The sequence below is a fragment of the Dromiciops gliroides genome, chromosome 4, assembly GCF_019393635.1.
Source record: "Dromiciops gliroides isolate mDroGli1 chromosome 4, mDroGli1.pri, whole genome shotgun sequence".
In the NCBI taxonomy this organism is placed as follows: domain Eukaryota; kingdom Metazoa; phylum Chordata; class Mammalia; order Microbiotheria; family Microbiotheriidae; genus Dromiciops; species Dromiciops gliroides.
Window position 1 is genome coordinate 248,038,328 of NC_057864.1, and position 24,520 is coordinate 248,062,847.

At 43.2% G+C, this 24,520-nt stretch overlaps 1 protein-coding gene across 1 annotated transcript; it reads right to left on the bottom strand.

The window, feature by feature from the left end:
* Positions 1–4,545: 4,545 nt before the first annotated feature.
* On the bottom strand, positions 4,546–19,998 carry LOC122754978 (Y-box-binding protein 2-like). The gene is made up of 2 exons (XM_044003400.1): positions 19,839–19,998; positions 4,546–5,495 (listed from the first exon to the last, which is right to left on the bottom strand). The coding sequence occupies exons 1-2, from the start codon at positions 19,996–19,998 to the stop codon at positions 4,546–4,548; spliced, it is 1,110 nt and encodes a 369-aa protein (XP_043859335.1).
* Positions 19,999–24,520: the final 4,522 nt, after the last annotated feature.

The following is a 24,520-nucleotide window of genomic DNA, read 5'->3' on the forward strand; positions in this document are numbered from 1 at the left end:
TGAATTCTCCGGGAGCCTTAAGATTTGCAAAGCGTTTTCTTCACAACCACCCAGAGTGGGTGATGGAGCAGTTTCCAGATAAGAAATAAAGAGAGGCATGGAAGGGCGGGGGACTTGATAAAGGTCAGAGACCCAGGTCTCCTGTCTCCGTCCAAAAGAAGTGTTCTTTTTACCCTACTGAAGTAATACAGCCTTACAATCTCAAACTCCATTCAACTGTATCTCTTCCTCCTTCCTAACTCCCTACTCCCAGTGTAGGGCAGCTAAGTGACTCAATGGATAGAGTACATTGGCCCTTGGATTGGAAGGCCTGAGTTCGAATCTCACCTCAAACACTTACTAGCTGTGTGACCCTGGGCAAGTCACTTAACCTCTATTGCCTTAAACATCTGGGGCCATCTCCAGTCCTCCTGATATATGACTCAGATGGCTCTGGAGGGAGGAGAGACGGAAGTTGGTGACCTTGCTTGCACAGCCCTAGCTTTAATACAATTCATTGCAAGTCATCACATCTGTACTCTTCAGGAATGAAGGACAAACAACAACTCCCAGTGTAGTTAGGCTCACCGTTCCAGGAAGTTCCTCCCAAGCTGTTCCTAGAATGTCTTCCCTATGTACCTTTCTTCTTATCTAAATCATCCCTATCTTTCAGTGCCCTGCTTAAGTCTCATCTCCTGCTCAAAGGCTCTTCTGACCACTCTGACCCACAATGACCTTTTCCTGGTCAGAACTCCATTCGGCATTTGATTAGAATGCACTCACTTCTTAATGTTGGTCTCTAATCCTTTCGGCAGCAACCAGGTGGCTAAATGGGTAAAGCTCCAGGATAGGAGTCTGGAGAACCTGAATTCAGATCTGCCCTCAGGCACTTACTAACTGTGTGACTCTGGGTAAGTCACTTAACCCTGTTTGCCTCAGTTTCTTCATCTTTAAAAATGGGCTGGCGGGGGGGGGGGGGGGGGGGGGAGAAACCACTCCAGTATCTTTGCCAAGAAAACCCCAAATGGACTCTAAAAAATTCAAATATGGCCAAATAGCAACAATGTTTTTGCTAGTATTTTCATGAAGTGAATAGTGGATTCAGCCTATCAAGAACTGTGCTTGAAGTCTGCTTCACTTACTTACTTTTCCCTATCTGTAAAAGAAGAGGGTTGGACTAGAGTAGCAACAGTTCTCAAAGGGTGGTCTGAGGACCCTTGGGAACCCAGAAGGCCTTTCAGGTTGTCCAAGAGGTTAAAATTATTTTCATAATAAGACTAAGACCTTAATTACCTTTTGAAATGCTCCCTTTTCAAATTACATATTTGTGTGAGGCCAGATTTTCTTCATATACTTCAACCAAAATAATATAACAGATTGAATGCAGAAGGCATGAGATCCAGCTGTCTTCTATAAAGCCAGACATTAAAGAGATTTGCAAAAATATATAAAACAATGCCATTCTTCTCAGTGATTTTGTTTTGGAAAACATTTTGATTAAAAAAAAGTTGTGCTTATTGTTATTTCAATGAATAATTTTTATTTATTTCCAAAAATTTTTATAGCCTTAAAATTTTATTTTCTTTATTTTCTGTTTATATAAAACATAAATACATTTTAAAATCATATATTTTATATAAAATAGATTTATTTTCTGTTCCAGATTCTCTCCCTCTTTCTAGCCCCTCCCCTACTCATTGAGAAGTCAAGAAATAGATCCAAATAAATAAGTTTTTAAAAGTTCATTAGTTTTGGGGCAGCTAGATGGTGCAGTGGATAGAGCACCGGCCCTGGAGTCAGGAGGACCTGAGTTCAAATCCAGCCTCAGACACTTAACACTTACTAGTTGTGTGACCCTGGGCAAGTCACTTAACCCCAATTGCCCTGCAAAAAAAAAAAAAAGTTCATTAGTTTTAATTCCTAATACAGTAAATATTCAAAGATAGAACCCAAATAAACAAAAGTTCTTTGAAGTCTTTAATAATTTTTGAGAACATGAAGATGGTCCTGATACCAAAAGTTTAAGAACCACTTAATTGAATTCTTTTTTTTTTTTTTTTTAGTGAGGCAATTGGGGTTAAGTGACTTGCCCAGGGTCCCATAGCTAGTAAGTGTTAAGTGTCTGAGCCCGGATTTGAACTCAGGTACTCCTGACTCCAGGGCCGGTGCTCTATCCACTGCGCCACCTAGCTGTCCCCCACTTAATTGAATTCTAAGTACCCTCCAACTCTAAATCTTCTGACTCTGTTGTAGTTACTGAGTCGTGTCTGACTCCCCATGACCCCATTTGGGGTTTTCTGGGCAAAGATATTGGAATGGTTTGCCATTTCATTCTCCAGCTCATTTTATAGATGAGGAAACTGAGGCAGACAGGGGAAAGTAATTTGCCCAGGGTCACATAGGCCTGATTTGAGCTCAGGAAGATGAATCTTCCTGACTCCAGGCCTGACACTCAAGCTACTGTTCCATCTAGCAGGCCTCTTACTCTATGTGTGTGTTAATAGAGACTCCCTGATTAGATTGTAAACTCCTCGAAGGCAGGAGCCACAATTTCTTTGGTCTCTTCCTCACAGAGCCCAGCCCAGAGATCTGGGCATACAGGGGGAACTCAATACCTGGTCACTGATGGATAGACTGACACAAGCATTCAGGAAACACCCTTGAGAAATCAGCCTCTCTCCCTGATCCCAGATGTCTTTTCGAGTGATCTCCACAACTTCCTCTCGCATTAGCACACACGGTCCTCTCTGTCCTGATGTGCCCCTTCACCTCAGTTGCCCTGACACAGGATTTCCTTGAGGATTCCAGATGTGCCTCCCGGGATGCTCTAGCATCTTCCTAATGGGCTCCAGATGTGAGCTGTCCCAGGAAGACAATGCTGCTCCCTTCCAAAAAAGCCGGAGGAGCAGCTGCCAGCCGCCACCCCAGCTGTGTGCTGGAAATGATGACGGCCTCTTATTCACACCGCTAGACTGGGTGTCTGTGGCTTCCTCCCAGCTCCATGAAGTCCCCCCTTCCCACTCGGATGGAATGCAAAGCACTCTGTGTCTCTGCCTAAATAAGGCCCTTGGTTTTCTCCCTTCCTCGAAATGGCCCAGAACTTCCCAGAGAGGCCCAGCAAGGTGGCAACTGCTCCAAGTAACAACCTGCCGGCTTATATCTGACACAGAATTGTTGGCAGTCAGACCAAAGATCAGGGATAGCAGTCGTACTGGAGGAGGAAGAGCACAGGAAGTAGAGTCAGGACAACTGGGTTCAAATCCCAGCTCTGCTACTTACCCCTTCTTTAGGCCTCAGTTTCCTTAACTGCAAAGTGGGAACATTATGATCCATCCTCCCTACTTCACAGGGTTGTCCTAAAGCATAAAAACGATAATGCATTTAAGTCAATTTAAAACTGTGAAGAATTATATAAAATGATTTCTGGAAGCCCCTAAACTCATACTTTTTTTGTGATGCCAGCCCTCTGTCCAGACCACAGACATAATAATTAATAATGGCTACCATTTATATGACACTTATTATGTGCTAAGTGCTTTTTATTTTTACAATTATTACCTCATTTTTATCCTCACAACAACAATCTTGGTGGGTAGGTGCTATTAACATCTCCATTTTACAGATGAGGAAACTGAGGCAAATAGAGGTTAAGTCACCCAGGGTCATGCAGCTAATAAGTATCTGAGATCAGATTTGAACTCAGGTCTTCCTGACTCCAGGCTCAGAGCACTGAGCCAGCTAGCCGCCCAGATATTGCAAGAGAGCAGGGGGGATGGAACGAAATATGCCTCTTGGGGTTGTCTTTCCCTGGGTCATAGATTAGAGCTGGAAGGTCATCTGGTCCTCCTCTCTTGTGGGAAAAGTGAGGATATTGAAGGCCAAGGTTAAACTATTTGTCCAGGTTCACACCAGGGGAGGTGTGTGTGTGTGTGTGTGTGTGTGTGTGTGTGCACTCAAGCATGCTTCCCACTGTTTAACACTGCCTCAACTTTTCCCAATGATCCCCCCCAAAAAATACTGCTTTTTTTTTTTAAGTGAGGCAATTGGGGTTAAGTGACTTGCCCAAGGTCACACAGCTAGTAAGTGTCAAGTGTCTGAGGCCGGATTTGAACTCAGGTCCTCCTGAATCCAGGGCCGGTGCTCTATCCACTGTGCCACCTAGCTGCCCCAAAATACTGCTTTTTTTTTTTTCAGCTGTGCAAATTGTTTTTTTTTTACTGGAGGCTCAGGTGGCACATGACATTTCACCAAATGGCTTCAGTTTGGGGTGGGGGAGGGGGAAGACCCAAAAAATAAACTGGGGTGTGGGGGAAGGGAGATCTGGCTCCAGTGGACAAAGGATGTACTCCCTTCCTTCCACCCTTGGGGGTGGGGGTGGGGGTGGGTTGAACCAAATTAAAAAGTTGTTCTACCCTCCTGGGTCCTGGAAAGGAGGGAACAGGGTGAAGGCCGCTGTTTCAATGTCATGGATTTTTTGGAGGGGGGGGGGGAGTGAGACAGGGAAGGAGCAGTTGGAAAAAGTCGGCAGATACCAGATAGCTGCTCTAGTTGTCCCCCTAGTTGGAATCACTCCAGTAAGATGGTAGGGGAGTCCCCACTGGTTATAGGGGTTGAGGTATCCACAAGCTGGTGCTGTGGCTCCAAGCGCGGCTGGGAAGGTGTGTCCGCAGGAGGTGGCATGGGCTTGACTGCCTCTGCTGGGGTCTCCTGATGGGTAGGGCCTGCTGGGGGTGGGCCCGGGGGTACTGGCTCTTTGTTATCAGCCTCAGGGGCTGCAGTCTGCCGGGGACCAGGAGGCTGTTGCCTCCTACGTTGAAAGTAAGGCCGATTTCGTGGGCGCTGGGGCTCAGGCCTTGAGCCATCTGTGGGACCCTGGCTGGGTTTGGTCTCTCCATCTCCACCTTCTGTGGTGGGCTGCTGTGGAGGCCGAGGACGGAAAGGCCTTCGATATCTGGGTCGGAATCTGGGTGGAGGTGCCCGTTCATCTCCCTGCTGCTGGTCACCTTCTAAGGGGGCTGGGTCTTTGGGCTCTACTCCATGTGTACCCTCCATAGGCTGCTGCTGGTTGGAGGGTCGAGGGCCCCTGACAAAACGTCGTCGGTAAAAGAAGGGGGGTGGGCGGCGTCGGCGAGGTCGCTGACTGGGGTCCTCAGCCCGTTCCCCTTCACTACCTGGCTCTGCTACCCCTGTAGGGGCCTCTGCCACCAGGGGAGGAGGTGCAGCAGGGCGTGGCCGGGGAATAAATCTACGAAAACTGCGTCGGTTGGGAGCATAGCGACTGCCCTTCACTGGTACCCCCCCTGGACCAGTCACATTAGCAGCTTCTGCACCCTTCTCTCCTTCCACGACATCAAACTCCACTGTTTCCCCATCCCCAACACTTCGAAGAAACTTCCGAGGGTTGTTTCTTTTAATGGCTGTCTGGTGGACAAAGACATCCTCTTTGGTGTCATTCCTGTTGATGAATCCATAACCATTTCGGACGTTGAACCATTTGACAGTGCCCAGAAAAAATACTGCTTTTTTAACATGCCAACAACTGGATCTCCCCAGCTGACATCCTCTCAGCACTGGCTGAACTGGCAAGGACCCTCTCAGAAGAATCCCACGGCAATGTTGCCTTCAGAATTTCCTGAATGCCTCACGAGCAGATCCAGCGGCAGAGAATCCTATCCCTATCTCTGAGTGTCACAGAATCCCATCCCTATCTCTGCATGTCATAACTTGAGGTCAGCAAACAGTATTCTTTAATTGCATTTGATTAACTGGAATTTGGACTGGAGACAAAAAGGGCAGAGGGAGTCCTTGATTGCACAGGTCAGATAACCACATATTGCAAAGAGGAACAGGCGGTCCTCTTTCCTACGGAGCTATTACGTTGCCAACACTGGGTTTAACCTTGTCCTTGGGGCTTCTCTTACCACTCTCCTCATAGATTATCACAAAATGTCAGAGCTGGGAGGGACCTGACAGCATAAAAAGCTGGAACACAGAACATAGAATAATAATTGACATGTACATACTGCTTAAGCTCTTAGAAATCATTTTACATCCATGACAATATTTGAGCCTCATGAGAACACTATGAGATAGGTGCTATAGGTATTGCCATTCCCTTTTTATATACAATTAAGCTGACACTCAAAGAGGGGAATGGGGGGGGGGGCGCGGCTAGGTGGCGCAGTGAATAAAGCACCAGCCCTGGATTCAGGAGTACCTGAGTTCAAATCCAGCCTCAGACACTTGAAATTTACTAGCTGTGTGACGCTGGGCAAGTCACTTAACCCCCATTGCCTCACCAAAAAAAAAAAAAAAAGAGGGGAAGGGGCTTGCCCAGGATCTGAGGAACCAGGGTTAGAGACAGGACTGGAACCTAGGTCTTCCTAATTCCAAGCCCAACACTCTCTGATGTAGAGTATAGATGGCCAAAACTAGAAGACCATCCCCTTCATTTTATGGAGGAGACCCTGAAGTGATTTGCTCAAGGTCAGACAGTAAACTGGTAAACTCCATTTTACAGATAAGAAAATTGAGTCTTACAGAGGTAAGAACCTTGCCCATGGTCACACAGCTAATCAGCATCTGAGGTGAGATTCAAATCCAAATCTTCCTGACTCCAAAATTCTCTCCACTCTGTCATACCACCCCTTTCTGAAATAATAACTTATTCAGGTCCAATTAATCAACTATGTAAGGATTTGGACAGCAATCCACATGAAAAAGACCCATGCCATGTAGTTAATCACAAATTCAAGATGAATTTATAGCCTGACATGGCATCCAAAAAGCAAATTCTTATTTCTGGAATTGCCTCATGGTTGGGGAAGGATTGTCATCTTCAGCCCCTGATCTGTTAAGGAAGCTCCAGAGCCAGCCATGATCACACCCTCCCTCATCTCCCCAATCATTTCTGACTCTTTGGACTTCATTGTGCCCATGGTCAAATAGCTTCCTTTCCCCCAACCCCCATCCCACTCCCCCTTTCATCTCCCTATTATACATTATCTTCCTCCATTAGAGTATAAGTTCCTTGAGGTCTGCAGCTGTCTTTGCTTTTCCCAAGTGCTTGAAACAAATGCTTGTTGACTCATTGACTTGAGCTGGCAAAGGGAATACCATCCACCAGTGAGAACATAAATTCATTGAAGACCTGGACATGAAGGTCTAGAACAAAGAAGGTGATGATTCCATTGTACTCAGTACTGGACAGAACCTATGTGAAGTCAGTATTAGCTTATGCAATAGAAATATTAAGCAAATGCTCCGGGAACCTCACATTTAGTGGAAGGGAAGAAGTTACCCTGGATTCCTCCCTTCCTTGCTGGCAAATTTCCCCTTGGACATGAAAGCAAAGTGTCCTTCATATCCTGTCTTTGCCACTACTATCTATGGGATCTTGACAGTTTCTTGACATCTCTGGGCCTTGGTTTCTTCATCTGTAAAATAAGAAGGTTGAACTAGATGGTTTCTTAGGTCCCTTCAAGGACTAAATCTGTGATCCTGTGACTAATGCTTAGAATGTATGTCCTTCTGTTCATCAATTGGGGAATGGCTGAACAAGTTGTGGTATATGATTGTGATGGAATACTGTTGTGTTATAAGAAATGATGAGGGGGCAGCTAGGTGGCGCAGTGGATAGAGCACCGACCCTGGAGTCAGGAGTACCTGAGTTCAAATCCAGCCTCAGACACTTAACACTTACTAGCTGTGTGACCCTCGGCAAGTCACTTAACCCCAATTGCCTCACTAAAAAAAAAATATATATATATATATATATATATATATATATATATATATATATATATAAGAAATAATGAGCAGTATGGCTTCAGGAAAACCTGGATCAGGAAGACTTGTATGAACTGATGCAAAGTGAAGGGAGCAGAATCAGAAGAACACTGTACACAATATCAACATTGTAAGATGATCAACTGAGAAAGCCTTAGCTATTCTGATCAAGACAATGATCCAAGATAATTCCAAAAGAATTATCCAGAAGATAATTACATGATGAAAAATGTTACCTACCTCCAGAAAGAGAACTGATGAGCTTTGAGTACATATTGAAGCATACTTTGTTTTTCTTGCATGTGTTTTCTTTTGCAACATGGCTAATATAGAAATATGTTTTGTTTGACTTCACAGATATAATTGACATTATATTGTTTACCTTCTCAAAGGGTAAGGCAGGGACAGGAGGGAGACAATTTGGAAGTCAAAATGTTAAAAAATGAATATTTTAAAATTTTAAGGTTTTTCCCTTTTGTTCTGATTCTTCTTTCACAACATGATTAATGCAGAAATATGTTTAATGTGATTGTACATATATAACCATATATAACAGATTGCTTTCTGTCTTAGGGAGGGGGGAGGAAGAAAAATTTGGAACTAAAAATTTTATAAAAGCAAATGTTGGGGGCAGCTAGGTGGCGCAATGGATAGAGCACCGGCCCTGGAGTCAGGAGTACCTGAGTTCAAATCTGGCCTCAGATTTGTGTGACCCTGGGCAAGTCACTTAACCCCAATTGCCTCACTAAAAATAAAAAATAAAAAAAAATGGAAAAAAAACACCAAATGTTGAAAACTATCTTTACATGTAACTGGAAATAATAAAATACTTTTATGATTAAAATTTTAATGTAATTGGGGAATATTTAATGAAATAAATAAAAATATAGTAAAGAAACAAAACAAAACAAAGAATGTATGTCTCTCCTTACCCTCACTTCTCAGAAACCTACCTCCCTTCAGAACTCGGCTTAGGAACCATCTCTTCCACAAGGTCCTTCCTGACCCTATCCCACAACTATTGTTCATTCATTTCATGGTATCCACTCTTCATGACCCCTTTTGGGGTTTTCTTGTCAAAGATACTTGAGTCATTTGCCATTTCCTCATCCAGCTCATTTGACAGATGAGGAAACTGAGGCAAACAGGATGAAGTGACTTGCCCAGGATCACATAGCTAGTTAAGTGTTTGGAGCTAAATTTGAACTCAGGTCTTCCTGATTCTGGGCCTAGCACTCTATCCACTGCAGCACCACCTCGCTACCCTATTCCACAATTACTCTGTGTTTATACATATTTTGTGTTAAGTTAGATGCATGCATATTGTTACCCCATATAAAATATAGCTACTAATAGATCCTGTCTTGAACTTTGTAGCCCTAGCACTTAACAGAGCCTGAAACAAAGGTAATTAATAAATGTTGGGAGAAACAGATTTGAGTAAAGGACAGAGAGCAGACCCCAAAGTCAGGAAAATAGAGGTTCAAGTCCTGGCACTAACAAATGCTGGTTATGTTACCTTAAAAAGCAACTCATTTAACTGACAGGTCAGAGAGCCCCAGGTAACTTCCAAAGGCAAAGAGTAGCCAATGGATGCTGATTCAAATTAGTAGAGAGAGTTTCCTAGCAGGGAATCTAACCCCATATCATTGAAATCATAGGTCTGGTCCCCAAATAAATGATTGTTACTGGGTTGATTAATGAGATAGAGGAGCAACTTCCTTCACAGTCCAGGTGTTATGTCATTTCATTCGTGTCCAACTTTTCTTCACCCCATTTGGGGTTTTCTTGTGAAAGATACTGGAGTGGTTTGCCATTTTGTTCTCCAGATCATTTTACATATGAGGAAACTGAGGAAAACAGGATGAAGTGACTTGCCCAGGGTCATGCAGCTAGTAAGTGAAGACTCTACCCCAATGCCCGGTGCTATGAGCATATGGGGAGAGAAAAAAAGGCTGCTCAAAGGCCTTGGGACAAGATGAAAAATCACACACACACACACACACACACACACACACACACACTCAGAAGAGCCAAGAATAGGAAGAAAGGCAGTGAAAAGCAGGTAGGGGACAACCCATTTTCTTGCAATACTTGTGGTAACTCTTAATAACAAAGTATATTTTTTGAAACCTTGGAAAATAATAGAAGATAGCTTCCTTTTTCTGTATTTTAAAAACAAAATAGTACTTAACAGTATATTGAAGTAAAATAGTATTTTTTGAAAAGAAGGGTTTTCTAAATAAGAACAAAATGATCAAAACTGAAGTCCATGAAATTTTAACGATCAAGGTTGGCCCCAAAGAAAGGATGTGAGAAGATGCCACCCCCAATTCTGCATTGTGCAAAGAAGTAGGAGGCCAGGGGAAAGCACTTGTGTATATAAAATCAGACTTTTTTGATATGTTGGTTAGTTATATTGACTTTTTTTTCTTTCTTCCCTCTTAAATTTCTTTTTTAATTCTTTATTATAAAAAAGAACTGGGATGGGGGAAAGACAAGCATTTATTAAGCACCTACTATGTGCTATGCACTGGGCTAAGCACTTTATAAATATTATTTCATTTGATCCTTACTAACAACCATGGGAGGTGAGTGCTGTTTTTATCCCTGATTTTACACTTGAGGAAGCTGAGGCAAAGAGTAGTTGAGTAACTTGTCCACAGTCATATTGCTACTAAGTGCCCAAGGTGAGATCTGAACTCAGGTCTTCCTTACTTCAGGAAGGGACCCAGTGGAAAATGTAGGTGATGTAAAAAAGGAAAAATTTCATTAAAATTTTTTTTTCAAAAAGATAGGTTTCTATAGAAACCCTTTTTCTTTACCCAAGTCCTGCTCCTGTACCTCATCATAGTCCTTCTAAGACTATGCCAGTGGACCACCAACCCAGGGCTGTGATTGACCATTCTCCAACAGCCAGCATAGCCAGGTTTAGAGAGTGTCATCCCCCACTGGCTCTGGCCTGATCCATCTGTTGGCTGAAACTGTTCTTGAAAAACATCTATTGGGTGCCTACCTAGGAAAAATTCTAGATCATTGGAGAACCATAGGGGTGTTTTATCTAAACAACAACAATAAACAAGCATGAAGACTGAGGAAGGTCCCCAGAATGTAGAATCCCCAAAGATTCCAGAACATCTAAATTTGCCAGAATATTCCAATCTGGGTCCCAAAATTCTATAACTAGGGTGCTTTCTATTCCAACATGCATCTAAATTAGGGGTCCTTAATTTTTTTTTTATTGTGAACCTCTTTGGGAGGGGGGCTAACTAGGTGACAAAGTGGATAGAGTGCTAGGCCGGGAGTCAGGAATACCTGAGTTCAAATTCTACCTCGGGAACTTAATAACAGGATGGGCTGAGGCAAGTCACTTAATTTCTGACTACCTCAATTTCTTCATTTGTAAAATGGGATAATACTAGTACCTACCTCCCCAGGTTGTTGTGAAGATTAAATAAGATAATATTTGTAAAGCACTTAACACAGTTCTTACCCTGAAGAAGGTACTTAATGAATACTTGTTTCCTTTCTTCCTTTCATGGGCAATCTGATGAAGCCGGTGGACCCCATCTCAGAATAATGTTTTCAAATGCATAAAATGAAATACCTAGGATTACAAAAAAAAATTACATCAAAAGACACTTATTTTATTTTATATAATATTCTTTCATTTATGTAAATTTTTTTGCATTTTTGTAATTTTATGTTTGTATTTTAATTTATGTATTACTTTTTTATTCATTTTTTTAAAGTTCTAAATTCTTTCCCTTTCCCTTCTCTGTACTCCCATGCATTAAGAAGGCAAGAAAAACAAAATCTATTACAAATATATATAGGATTGCAAAACAAATTTTCCCATTAGCCATGCCCCCCCCAAAAAAAAAAGAAAAAAGAAAGAGAAAAAATATGCTTCAATCTCGAGACCATCAGTTCTCTATCTGGAAGATGATAGCACATTTTAACATAAGTCCTTAGAAATTGTGGTAGGTCATATTGATTAGAGCTCCCAGGTCTTTCAAAGTTGGCTATCTTTACAATATTGTTTTCATATAAATTGTTCTCCAGGTTCTGCTCACTTCACTCTGCATCAGTTCATCTAAGTCTTTACAGATTTTTCAGAAACCCTTCCCTTCATCATTTCTTACAGCACAATGGTATTCTATCACTCATATACTACATTCCATCAGTCATATACTACAACTTGTTCAGCTATTCCCCAATTGATGGGTATCCTCTCAATTTTCCTATTCTTCACTACCACAAAAAGAGCTGCTATAAATACTTTTGCACATATGTGTCCTTTTCCTCTTTCTTTCATCTCCTTAGGGTATTGCTGGATCAAAGGGTATGCACAATTTAATTATGAGCCTTTGGGGAATTGTTCCAAACACTTATCAGAATATTTTATTTTATTGTATTATTATAATTTTTTTTTTTTGGTGAGGCAATTGGGGTTAAGTGACTTGCCCAGGGTCACACAGCTAGTAAGTGTTAAGTGTCTGAGGTCGGATTTGAACTCAGATCCTCCTGACTCTAGGGCCGGTGCTCTATCCACTGCACCACCTAGCTGCCCCTTTTTTTTTTTCCAGAATATTTTTAAAAACAAGATTACTGTCCCCTGATCTAGGTGATCTTTTAGGTCCCTTCTGACTCTCTGATTTGGTGATACTATAATCTCCTTTGGAACACTAGACTAGACTAAATTTCTTTTGGAAGAACTGGAGGAAGGGGAGAAGGAGGAGGTTTTCCTAGCCAAGGTCCAAGGTCATACAAGTAGCATTCAGTCCTAGGCATCAATTTTTAAAGGATCATTGGCAAACAGCAGAGCATTTAATGGAGGATGATCTGGTTGGTGAAAAGGTTGATCTGCACCATGAAGAGGTCTGAAAACTATGGTTAAAGGAACTAGGATTCTTTAACCTGGAGAAGAGAAGGTAGTGGGGAGGGACAAGACAGCTTTAAATATATAAAGTCGGAAGGAAGAGAGTATATCTATGTAGTTCCAGAAGGGAGAATGAAGACAAATGGGTAGGATGTATAGGAGAAAGTTCAAAGTAAGGAAGTAGTTTAACAGAGCCACCCAACGATGAGAAGGGTTATCATGCAAAGTAGTGAGTTCCCTGTGTTTGAAAGTGTTCAAGGAAAAGCTTGGGTAAATTTTTTGTCAGAGATGTTGTAAAAGTGATTCCTTTTGGGGGCAGCTAGATGGCACAGTGGATAGAGCACCGGGCCTGGATTCAGGAGTACCTGAGTTCAAATCTGGCCTCAGACACTTAACACTAACTAGCTGTGTGACCCTGGGCAAGTCACTTAACCCCAATTGCCCTGCAAAAAAAAAAAAGTGATTCCTTTTATGGGCAGAGACTTGTGCCTACAGACTATCACAGTCATCCCTTCCAACTTAGATTCTAAATTGTTGTGAATATGCAAGACAGAATGTTGCCATGTAAGACTTGAAATCCTAGGTCTACCACTTCCTACCTGTGTAACCTTGAAGAATTAGTCATTTTAAACTCACTGGACCTCAGTCTCCTCATCTGTAAAATTAGTTCAAATCTGGCCTCAGACTTTAGCTATGTGACCCCGGGCAAATCACTTTAACCTCTATTTACCATAATTGACTTGGAAAAGAAAATGGCAAAACACTCTAGTATCTTTGCCAAGAAAATCCCATGGACAGTATGGTCCAAAGGGTCAAGCAGTCAGACACGACTCTAAATGAGGAGATTAGACTTCTTTCTAGCTCTAGCTTTATGACCCTATACCAGCATTTTACATCCTTGGCACAGTAGATAGAGCACTGGCCCTGGAATCAGGAGGACCTGAGTTCAAATCTCACCTTAGACATTTACTAGCTATGTGACCCTGGACAAGTCACTTAACCCCTATTTCCTTAAACATCTGGGGCCATCTCCAGTCATCCTGATGGATATCTTGCCACTGGACCCAGAAGGCTCTGGAGGAGAAAGTGAGGTTGGTGACCTTGCACAGTCCTCCCTCATTTAAATCCAATTCAGTGCAAGTTATGACATCACCCAGAAGTCATGGTCCTCTTTGAGAACGAAGGACAAACAACAACAACTTTCCTTTGTGGGTGAGTATCTTGTCACCTTCTCCCACCCCTGTGGAACTAGAAATGCCAAGGGTATGGATTGTACTGGTCTCCTCCTTCTTTTATAGTTCCCCAAAAGGCTCCGGTACTGAATTCTATTGGGTTAATGCTAGGTGTTGACTGATTAATTATTATTATTTTTTTTTTGCAGGGCAATGGGGGTTAAGTGACTTGCCCAGGGTCACACAGCTAGTAAGTGTCAAGTGTCTGATGCCGGATTTGAACTCAAGTACTCCTGAATCCAGGGCCAGTGCTTTATCCACTGCTCCACCTAGCCGCCCCGACTGATTAATTATTAACTGGAGGATGGTCCAGGGAGACTCCCTGTGAGGGCCCCAGCAGGCAGTGCATGGGAGAGCCTGATCCAGGGAGGAGGGCGATGTCATGAGGAAGGAACCTGACATTTGTGGACAAGATCCTGCTCAGAAATCTCTGAGTAGGATGGGGAATGAACTATTTCTTGGGGCTGCTGAGTGGGAACCACCAGCTGACTTGGGGTGAGTCACAACCAGCCCCACCCCTCAGACCCACAGCTCTTTGGGTGGGTGTGCAGTCATAAAAGCCTCAGGTGAATGCAATTTAACAGTCAGTTCAGCAAACATTTATTAGGGGCTCACTATATGCAGAGGATATAAAAAGAAAAAAGCAGAGGGTGGGGGGAATCTTGCCTCTCAAAGAGTTTACACTTGGGGCAGTGGATAGAGCACCGGCCCTGGATTCAGGAGTACCTGAGTTCAAATCCGGGCTCAGACACTTAACACTTACTAGCTGTGTGACCCTGGGCAAGTCACTTAATTCCAATCACCTCACTAAAAAAAAAAAAAGTTTACACTTTAAATTATGATCAGTATAAAAGAGGAGGGGGCAGTTAGATGGCAAAGCACCAGCCCTGGAGTCAGGAGGACCTGAGTTCAAATCCAGCCTCAGACACTTGACACTTACCAGCTGTGTGACCCTGGGCCAGTCACTTAATTCCAATCACCTCACTAAAAAAAAAAGTTTACACTTTAAATTATGATCAGTATAAAAGAGGAGGGGGCAGTTAGATGGCAAAGCACCAGCCCTGGAGTCAGGAGGACCTGAGTTCAAATCCAGCCTCAGACACTTGACACTTACCAGCTGTGTGACCCTGGGCCAGTCACTTAACCTTCATTGCCCTGCCAAAAAAAAATACAAAAGAGGAGCCAAGCTATAGTTGGGGGCTTAGGGGCTCATTCAAAGGTGCTTACCCCAAATATTAGGAAGCTTTATATGTTGGAAAAAATGTTCTCTTTGGAACAAAAAACCTGGGTTATAATCCCTGTTCTTCTCTAATTACTTACCTTCTCCAGGCCTCAGTTTCCTTATCTGTCAAATTAAGGGTTTAACACCTCTTGACAGAGAGGGAATATACCCTGGGGTGCAGAATGAGACATTTTCTGCATATGGCCAATGTGGGGATTTATTTTGCTTCATTCTGTTTTTATTTCATATTCTTCCAATGGGGAAGAAGCCAAAAAGGAGAAAAAATATATTTTTGTTCACTAAAAAAAATTTAAATTAAAAAAAAAAATAGGGGTTTAGACTAGATTACTTCTAAGCACTCTTGCTATATCTATGATGCCATGGAAACCTCCAAGGTGCCTCTCAGCTCTGGCATTCTGTGAATAAATGAAGGCTAGATGTGTTCTCCTTCCACGTCCCATCATCCCTGCTGCTGGGGCTGGGGCTGGCATATCCAGGTGTCTACACTGAAAGGAAGATCAGATAGGGAGGGGCAGGTGATGCCAAAGGGTGTGCCCGAGAATCCAGGCCAGGGAGGAAGTTGGCATGGATTCTACCTACCAGGGTTCCAATGTCACTCCTCTGAGTAAATGCCCCAAGGTTCTCACGCTTTCCGGGAAAATTCAGAGACCAAGCCGCATTTCAGAGATGCTGTAGAGGGGATTTATGGGATTTAGAACTGAGAAAGAACTGATCAATTAGCCCAACTCTCTTTTCTATATCTGAGGAAACTGAGGACCATAGAGATAAAGGGATTCCCCCTAGATTATACAGCTAATAAAAAGAAAAGCTGGTAAAAAGGGTAGAATTAAATCCTGACTCTAAACACAGCATTCTTTCCACTATACCACACTAATCCAGCACAGGGAAAAGCCCTCTGGCTCTGGAGTCAGAGGGTGTGGGTTCAAATCCCACCTTTGCCTCTGGTATTTTCTCTGACTGTCCCCCCATGCCTGGAATGCTCTCTCTCCTCAACTTGACTTCTTGACTTTCCCTAAATTCCCAAATAAAATCCCATCTTTTACAGAGTACTCTTAATTCTAGTGTCTCCTCTCTCTTAATTATTTTCTATTTTTCCTGTATGTAGTTTGTTTGTATATATTTCTTTGCATGTTATCTGCCCATTAGATTGTGAGCTCCTTGGGGGCAGTGACTGCCCTTTGTCTTTTTTTGTTATCTCCAGAATTTAGCATGGTTTCTTGTACATGGTAAGCACTTGGTATTTAGTTTTTTCTTCTTCTTCTTCTTTTTTTTTTTTTTGGTGAGGCAGTTGGGGTTAAGTGACTTGCCCAGGGTCACAGAGCTAGTAAGTGTCAAGTGTCTGAGGTCGGATTTGAACTCAAGTCCTCCCAACTCCAGGGCTGGTGCTCTATCTACTGCGCCACCTAGCTGCCCCGATATTCATTCTTTTCAATTGTGTCTGACTCTTTCTGACCCCATTTGGGCTTTTCTTGGCAGAGATACTGGAATGGTTTGCCATTTCCTTCTCCAGCTCATTTGACAGATGAAGAAACTGAGGCAAACAGGGTGAAGTGACTGGTCCAGGGTCACACAACTAGTAAGTGGCTGAGGCCAGATTTAAACTCACATCTTTCTGATACCAGGCCCAGCACTCTATCCACTGCACCACCTAGCTGCCTGAGGAAGAACTTAATAAATGTTGATTGATTGACTGATTGCTATGACTATCTATGTGATCTTAGGTGAATCATTCAAACTCCCTGGGCCTTTCTTTATCTATTAAATGAGAGGGCTAAAATTGATGGTTTCTGAGGGTTCTTCCCGCTATAGAAACAGGAATCTACCAGCTCTGAGATCTGGAATCCTGCGATCCCCTTGGAGAGACCCTACTTACTCAAGTACTTCTCACAGCCTAGGCCACTGTTGCCAGCAGGAAGCTGGTGTTTGACTCTGCTGGGATTTTCTCACCTTCTAAGGAGACAAATTGATAGGCCAAGCCTGTGGTCTTGAGTCTGGGAAAAAGGCCAATGAGCAGTTTCACCCCCACCCCCTCCACTTCCCCAGTACACAGTGGTCTTCCAAGCCAAAAGTAGCTTTCTCTGCTGATGAGGCACTTATCTGTGTTACAAAGTCCTCACTGTGGCAAGAGAAATCACTGTACAACAGATTCCCGATGCCTACCACAAGGCCATGTGTCCCTTAGAAATAGTGCCCTCTTACCCAGAGGTGGAACAACAGCCTGTTGCCTCCTTGAGGTTCAAGAATCCCCTCCCCCTGTTTATCCTACCTACCCTCCCTCCACCACCCCACACCCAGTGAAAAGAATCTCTCCCACCCACATACCACAGTGCCTGGAATTCCATTATGAAAGATTCATTCCCTCTGGGATAAGAGATTACCTCTCTAAAAAATGCTCCCTCCTCCTGCAGGCGGGGTCAGTCATCAACTCCTTAGTATGAATTAGTTTACCAGGAGTAAGTCAATCAAGGAAGTCTTACGTGCTTGCTGTGGAACCAGCACTGTGCTAGGCTGAAGGGGAGTGGAGTTGAAAAGGAACACTCTGAAAGGGGTGAGGGAGACGTGTAAGACCAGGTCCCTTGAGGAGAAGTTTGCAGTCTAGCTGGGGAGACAGGACACTGTTGACACATGAAAACAACAGTGAACAGTACAAGACAGTATATAATTAGCTACTAAATTGTATGGTACAGACTTGGAGTGGTTTTTTAGCTCAGAGGAGAGAGGGAGCTGGGGGTGCTGGAGAGGGAGGTACGGAGGGAGGGAGAGTCAGCTGAGAGTGAAGCATGGACAGAATGGACACAGGAGTGGGGGCACAGAGAAACAATTTTGGAGCCTTGCCCCAGGATCTGGGGTGGGGGAGGGGCTCCGAGTGGGCCCTAACAAGGCTTCCTCGAGGGATGGAACAGAGTGGGAGGGCCAGGGCCATGGGGCCCAGGAAAGGGAAACAGGGACAAACCCCACTCACCCTGCAGCCCTTTAGCTCCAGAGTTAACACCATGATCCCTTAGCAAAGAGGAGCTCTCCAAAAAGCATTCTTTTGTTAGGAATGTAGCCGGACACTCATTCAAAAGCTATTTATTGGGTGTCTGCAAACAAGCTGGGTTTGCCATGTGAGAGAAAGAAAAATCTCTGCCCTCCAAGAGTTTACAATCTCCTGGGAGAGGAGAGAGATATCCACATGAAAAGACAGATAGTTCACAATCTAAGATGTGTTATCATCTACTCTGACCCTGAACACCCTGGGCCTTTGCCCACTGGGTCTTAGGCCTGGAATGTCATCTCTCTCCTTCTTTGCCCAGGGAAGTTCCTGTCTGTCCTCAGAAAACTCTCAGATGTTACCTCTTCCTGTAGGCTATCCCCATTCCCTGGCACCCCACCACTATCACCTTAGTAATGAATGATCTTCACCCTCAGTTCTTCCTAAGCACCTGTTTTATACCTCTCCAAGGTACTTATTTCCAGTTTCTCCTGTATATAGCTTGTTTTGTATATATTTGCTTGTATGTTGTCTCTCCCATTTGATTGTGAGCTCCCTACTGTTTATCACAGTGCTGGGAATATAGTAGGCACTTAATAAATGTTTGTTATGGTTTTTGGTATCCCCAGTGCTTAGCATAGTGCCTGGCATATGGTAGACACTTAATTAATGTTTATTAAGTCTTTCAGACAACAATCTCTACAGCTTTTCTTTCTACCTATCTGACTGCTCCTTCTCAGTCTCCTTTGCTGAATCCTCCTTCAGATCATAGCCTCTAACTGAAGGTGTCCCGGAGGGTGGTAGGGTTCTGTCCTGGGCAGGCTTCTCTTTTCCCTCTATGCTACTTCACTTGGTGATCTCAATAGCTCCCATGGATTTAATTACCATGTGTATGCCAATGATTGTGAGATCGACTTATCCTGCCCCAATATCTCTGCTGACCTCCAGTCTTCCATCTCCAACCACCTTTCAGACAGCTCCAACTGAGTGTCCAGGAGACAGCTTAAACTCAATATATACAAAACAGAACCCATTATCTTCCCCCCTAAATCCTGCCCCTCTCCTACCTTCCCTGTTACTGTAGAAGACAACTCCATCCTCCCAGTCCCTCAGGCTCACTATCTCTCATCCCCCCCACATCTGGCAAAAACCTGTCCATATCATCTTTTTTTTTTTTTTTGAGGGGCAATGAGGGTTAAGTGACTTGCTCAGGGTCACACAGCCAGTAAATGTCAAGTGTCTGAGGCTAGATTTGAACTCAGGTCCTCCTGAATCCAGGGCCAGTGCTTTATCCACCGTATCACCTGGCTGCCCCCTATTTTATCTCTTGATTTAACATCTTCCCCCATGCCTTGCAGGGAGCTTTGCGGCCAGGTCCATTCAGTATTAAATGTCCCTGAAGAGGCAGCAAATGCTCCCAGAATTCCAAGGAGGAAGAGAGATCACAGAACTCTCAAGCAATCCCCAACTTTGCAGCCAAGAGAGCCCGCCGACAACACCTGCAAGAAGTTTTCTGTACTTGGCATTATTTGATCTTCCAACCCTGGTCCTTTTCAGGGAGGAATTATTATCCGTATCACACAGGTAAAGAAAAAAAATTCACAGAAATGGTAACACACCCATAGTCCCACAGCTATTAAATGACAGAGGAACTAGAGCCAAACCATGAGATGGGATCACAGCTCCAGAGCCGGAAGGAACCACAGAGGCCCCCTAGTCCAACCCCCTCACTCATCTTACACAAGAGGAAACCAGGGTCCAGGGAGTCTGTCAGTTTCCTGGGCAGAATGGGCGGATAAGAACAAATTGTTCCAAGGGCAATGAAGGTGGCTGAGGCAGGTGTTGTGGAGCCCTTAGAGCTTGTGCAGACACAAAGGTCATCCGCTGCATCCTGGGCCATCGCCAGTAGTCTTGACTTTTGTTCTGCAACTGGACTTTTATGACTGTGGAAGAGTGAGGAAGAGTGAGTGACTTTGGTCAACCCTGCCTCACTTAAATCTAATTCATGAAAAAGTCAAGACATCACTAGGGAAGTCATTGTTTTTCTTCTTAAAAACAACCAGCAAAGGGGGGGCACGGTGGATAAAGAACCAGCCCTGGATTCAGGAGGACCTGAGTTCAAATCCAGCCTCAGACACTTGACACTTACCAGCTATGCGACCCTGGGCATCTCACTTAACCTTCATTGCCCTGAAAAAACAAACAAAAAACAACCAGCTGCGTTTATTAAGCACCTACTGTATGCTGAGTGTCAGCACTGGGAATAGTCACTAATCAATAAACATTTTTGGCTTTTTGGGGGGGGGGTCCAGAGCATTGAGAGTTAAGTGACTTGCCCAGGGTCACACAGCTAGTAAGTGTCAAGTGTCTGAGGCCGGATTTGAACTCAGGTACTCCTGAATCCAGGGCCGGTGTTTTATCCACTGTGCCACCTAGCTGCTCCCTTTCAATAAACATTTATTAAGTGCCTACTGTATTCCAAATACTTTGCTAAGTGCTGAGGATACAAAAAAAGGTAAATGCTCCTCAGGAAGCTCAGAGTCTAATGATGAAGATATGTAAATAGCTATTACAAAGAAACTAGGTTAAAGTGACTTGCCCAAAGTCACATAGGCAAGCAAAGGTGAAATCTGAACCCACATTCTGACTCTAGAGACAATATTTTCTCCCATACCATGCTGCTGTGCCAAGTCTAAGTGTCGGGACACAAGGACACAATGATATTCCTTATCACTCAGTTGTTTCAATCATGTTCAACTTTTCGTAACCCCATTTGGGGCTTTCTTGGCAAAGATACTGGAGTACTTTGCCATTTTCTTCTTCAGCTCATTTTACAGATGAGGAAACTGAGGCAAACAGGGTGAAGTGACTTGCCCAGGGTCATGCAGCTAGTAAATGTCTGAGGTCAGATTCATTCTCAGACTTTCCTGACAACAGGTCTGTTGCTCTATCCATTGTACTACTTAGCTGCCCACTCCTTCCTATACAGATTTAAAATACAAGAATGTTTAACAGAAGAAAGGATGGTTAAAGGAATCACAGGCTGAGTACCAAATGCCTGCTAGATAGTAAAGGCTATTGGAATTCAGAAAGAGGGCTAGTCAGGGAAGGCTTCTTGGAGGAAGTGGGACTTGAGCCAATGAGACAAGTTTCTAATGTCCTAGAGCTCAGATAAGAACTAGTCCTGCTTAAGGAATTCAATGAGATTTCATTATTCCTCACCAGTTATGTGCAGTGCATTATGTTTGCTCTGGGGGATACAGAGAAAATATGACAGGATTCCCTGCCCTTGAGGAGTTTAATTTTAAAATGGGGGAAGATTATAATCCATATGCAACATGGAATGAATGACAAGTGAATATGACAAAGAGATTTGACAGATTTGAGTAGGGAAAAGTTGCTTGTAGCTATGTTCACGACTATCTGAGACATTTACTACATTTATTTCACTTTCCTATGAAATTGTAAAATGTCTTCATTTACCACTAACATTCCAAAAAAAAAGTTTGTTTTTTGGTTTTTCTTAAAATAATCCTTTGGATTTTTAAGTCTTAAGAAATGTCCTAGAGGAGGGGACACCTTACAGGAGCTTAAACTAAAAGGGGTGGATTTCATTACTTAATCGTGTATGTTGAAGACATAAGAAATGGAAGAGATGGGAAACTGAACTAACAAACTCCCATTTGGCTGTATAAGTAATCGTAATCAATGTATTTATGAAGCGCCTACTGTGTGCCAGGCTCTTCGATAAGTGATGGAGATACAAAAGAAGGCAAAAAACAACCCTTGTTTTTAGGGTCTAGTGGGAGAGGTGACATGAAAACAACTATGTGCAAAACAAGTTACATACTGGATGAATTGAAGATAATCAACTGAGGGAAAACACTAAGGTTAAATTGTAGCATGAGATAAGCAGTGACTTAACTAGTGTGGGATGACTGGTGCTTTGCTCCAGGGCACCAAAATGAGATGGTTCTCTTCTTTCCTCAGGGGTCCTCTGATCTACCTAGTGCCCTCTGCAACTGAATTTGCCCCAGGTGCAAGAATTCCTAGTTATAGTTCTGTAGAGTTGTATTAAAAAGTAATCGAAATGTTGAAACTATCTCTATGTGTAACTGGAAAATAATAAAATACTTTTATGGGGAAAAAAGTAATCAATCAATCAGATAGCATTTATTAAATGCCTACTGTGTGTCAGGCACTGTACTAAGTCATGGGAATACAAAAGAAAGCAAAGACAAAAACCAATTCCTGCTCTCAAGGAGTTCTTGGTCTAATGGAAGGGTAAGTTGAAGCCAAGCTGGCCCCCTGACCCCGCTCCCAACCCCAGCTCCAACTTCCACCTTGGAAGTCCTGGTTGAAGCATTTTTATGAGAGAATTTTCATTCAGCCAGAATGAATGGTTTGAAATACAACGACACACTTGGCAAGAAAAATGCAGTCAGTTCAGACTTCTGTTGACCAGTATGGTATACTGGGGTATCAGGGACAGGAACATTATACACAGTGAGGATCTCCCCATCTGGGAACCAAGGGTTTTCCAAAGGAGCTCACACATACACACACACACACACACACACACACACAGAGCGCATCTGGACCACGTGTCAACAACTTCTGTTTACTCTGAGAAGGCAGCTCTCCCTCTCCAGAGTCCAGGTGTTGGCTTCTTGCCACCCTAGGCTACAAGGAAAACTCTGACCTATTTGCTGTTCCTCCAGGCATTTCCTCTACCTCTCCAAATAATAAGAGATTCATAATATTAATAATAATAATAACTGGCATTTGTGGAGCAAAGGGCTTTACCTACTTTTCTCATTTGATTCCAGAAGCCATCCAGTGGGGATAGAAAATACTATAGAAATGACTCTCTTCGTTTCCCAAATTTTTTTTCCTGTTCAGGTACCAACCAATTGAGACAGCAAGGGCCCACCCTTCCACCTCTTGTTCCGGGAACAGCAATCAAATCAATAGCAGCATTGCTATTAAAAAGGGTGTAGTTCCCCATGGCTCCATTTGCCATCTCTATGACTTCCCGCACCAAAATGCCCCTCCCTGGCCACCACTACCCTTAGTAGCTTTCTCCATTAGAAGATAAACTCTGTTAGGCCAAAAAGAATCATCCCTCTTCTGTACTAGTATTTTGTATTGGTAGTCTTCGGGACACAGTTAGTGCTTAATAAGTTTTTTTCAAAGGTGCCTTCCCTCTGTGCTTTATCTCCAGTTTGCCTGTCTATATCTTGTTTGTACATAGTTGTTTTCACGTTGTTTCTTTCATTAGATTGTGAGTTCCTTGAGAGCAGGGACTGTCTTTTCCCTTTCTTCATATCCTCAGAGCTTAGGATCATGCCTGGCACAATGGCTGGACTTCACTGATTTCTAAAAAGAAGTATTATTAGGGCAGCTAGGTGGCACAGTAGATAGAGCACCAGTCCTGGAGTCAGGAGGACCTGAGTTCAAGTTCGACCTCAGACACTTGACACTTACTAGCTGCGTAACCCTGGGCAAATCACTTAACCCTCATTGCCTCACCCCCAACCCCCCAAAAAAGTATTGTTCCTGGGCACACATGGATTGGGACACTGTGCTCCCTTCTCCTGTACTATGTGGACCATCTGCAAGCCAGACTTAATTCAATCTAACTGCCTAGAAGGACAAGACTCCTTTTCTCATACTCCTCAGCACCTCAAAACTCTGCTTTGGGAGAAAAATTTCCTAAGGCTTAGTTTTGGTGCCTATCTAGGGTCTCCCTAAAGAAAAAAAGGAGAAAGCTATGTGATGTATTATATGAATCAGGTATGGGGCAGGTACTTATTTCTTACATGCAAAAGGAATGCAAAACAGAAAATATAACACTATTGTTACATCCTCCTAAATGGTGCCCCTGCTTCTAGGCTTTCCCCATTTCTAAGCTATCCAACACAAATCTGCCAAAATAATTTTTCTCAAACATCACCTCTGCTCCAAAAAAGAAAAAATCATCAATAGAGCTAAAGAAATATACCTTCTCCTTCTTAGAAAAGAGGTGGGGGCAGCTAGGTGGCACAGTGGATAGAGCACCACCCTGGAGTCAGGAGGACCTCCTGACCTGGAGTCAAATCCAGCCTCAGACACTTAACACTTACTAGCTGTGTGACCCTAGGCAAGTCACTTAACCCCAATTGCCTCACCAAAAAAAAAAAAAAGAAAGAAAGAAAAGAGGTGGAGGACCACTAGGAATGAATATCATGTATATTGTGAGACCAGGTTTCTAGAAGTATCTGATATTTTTGCTTCCTTGTTTTTCTTTGTCACAAGAAAGGGTTCAGTGGAGGGGAGAGAAGTGTGAGAAATTACTGTGATGTAAAGCCAAAAAGCATCAATAAAACTTTTTTTTAAATCTTCAGCGACTCCCTATTGTCTCTGAGATCAAATACAGATTC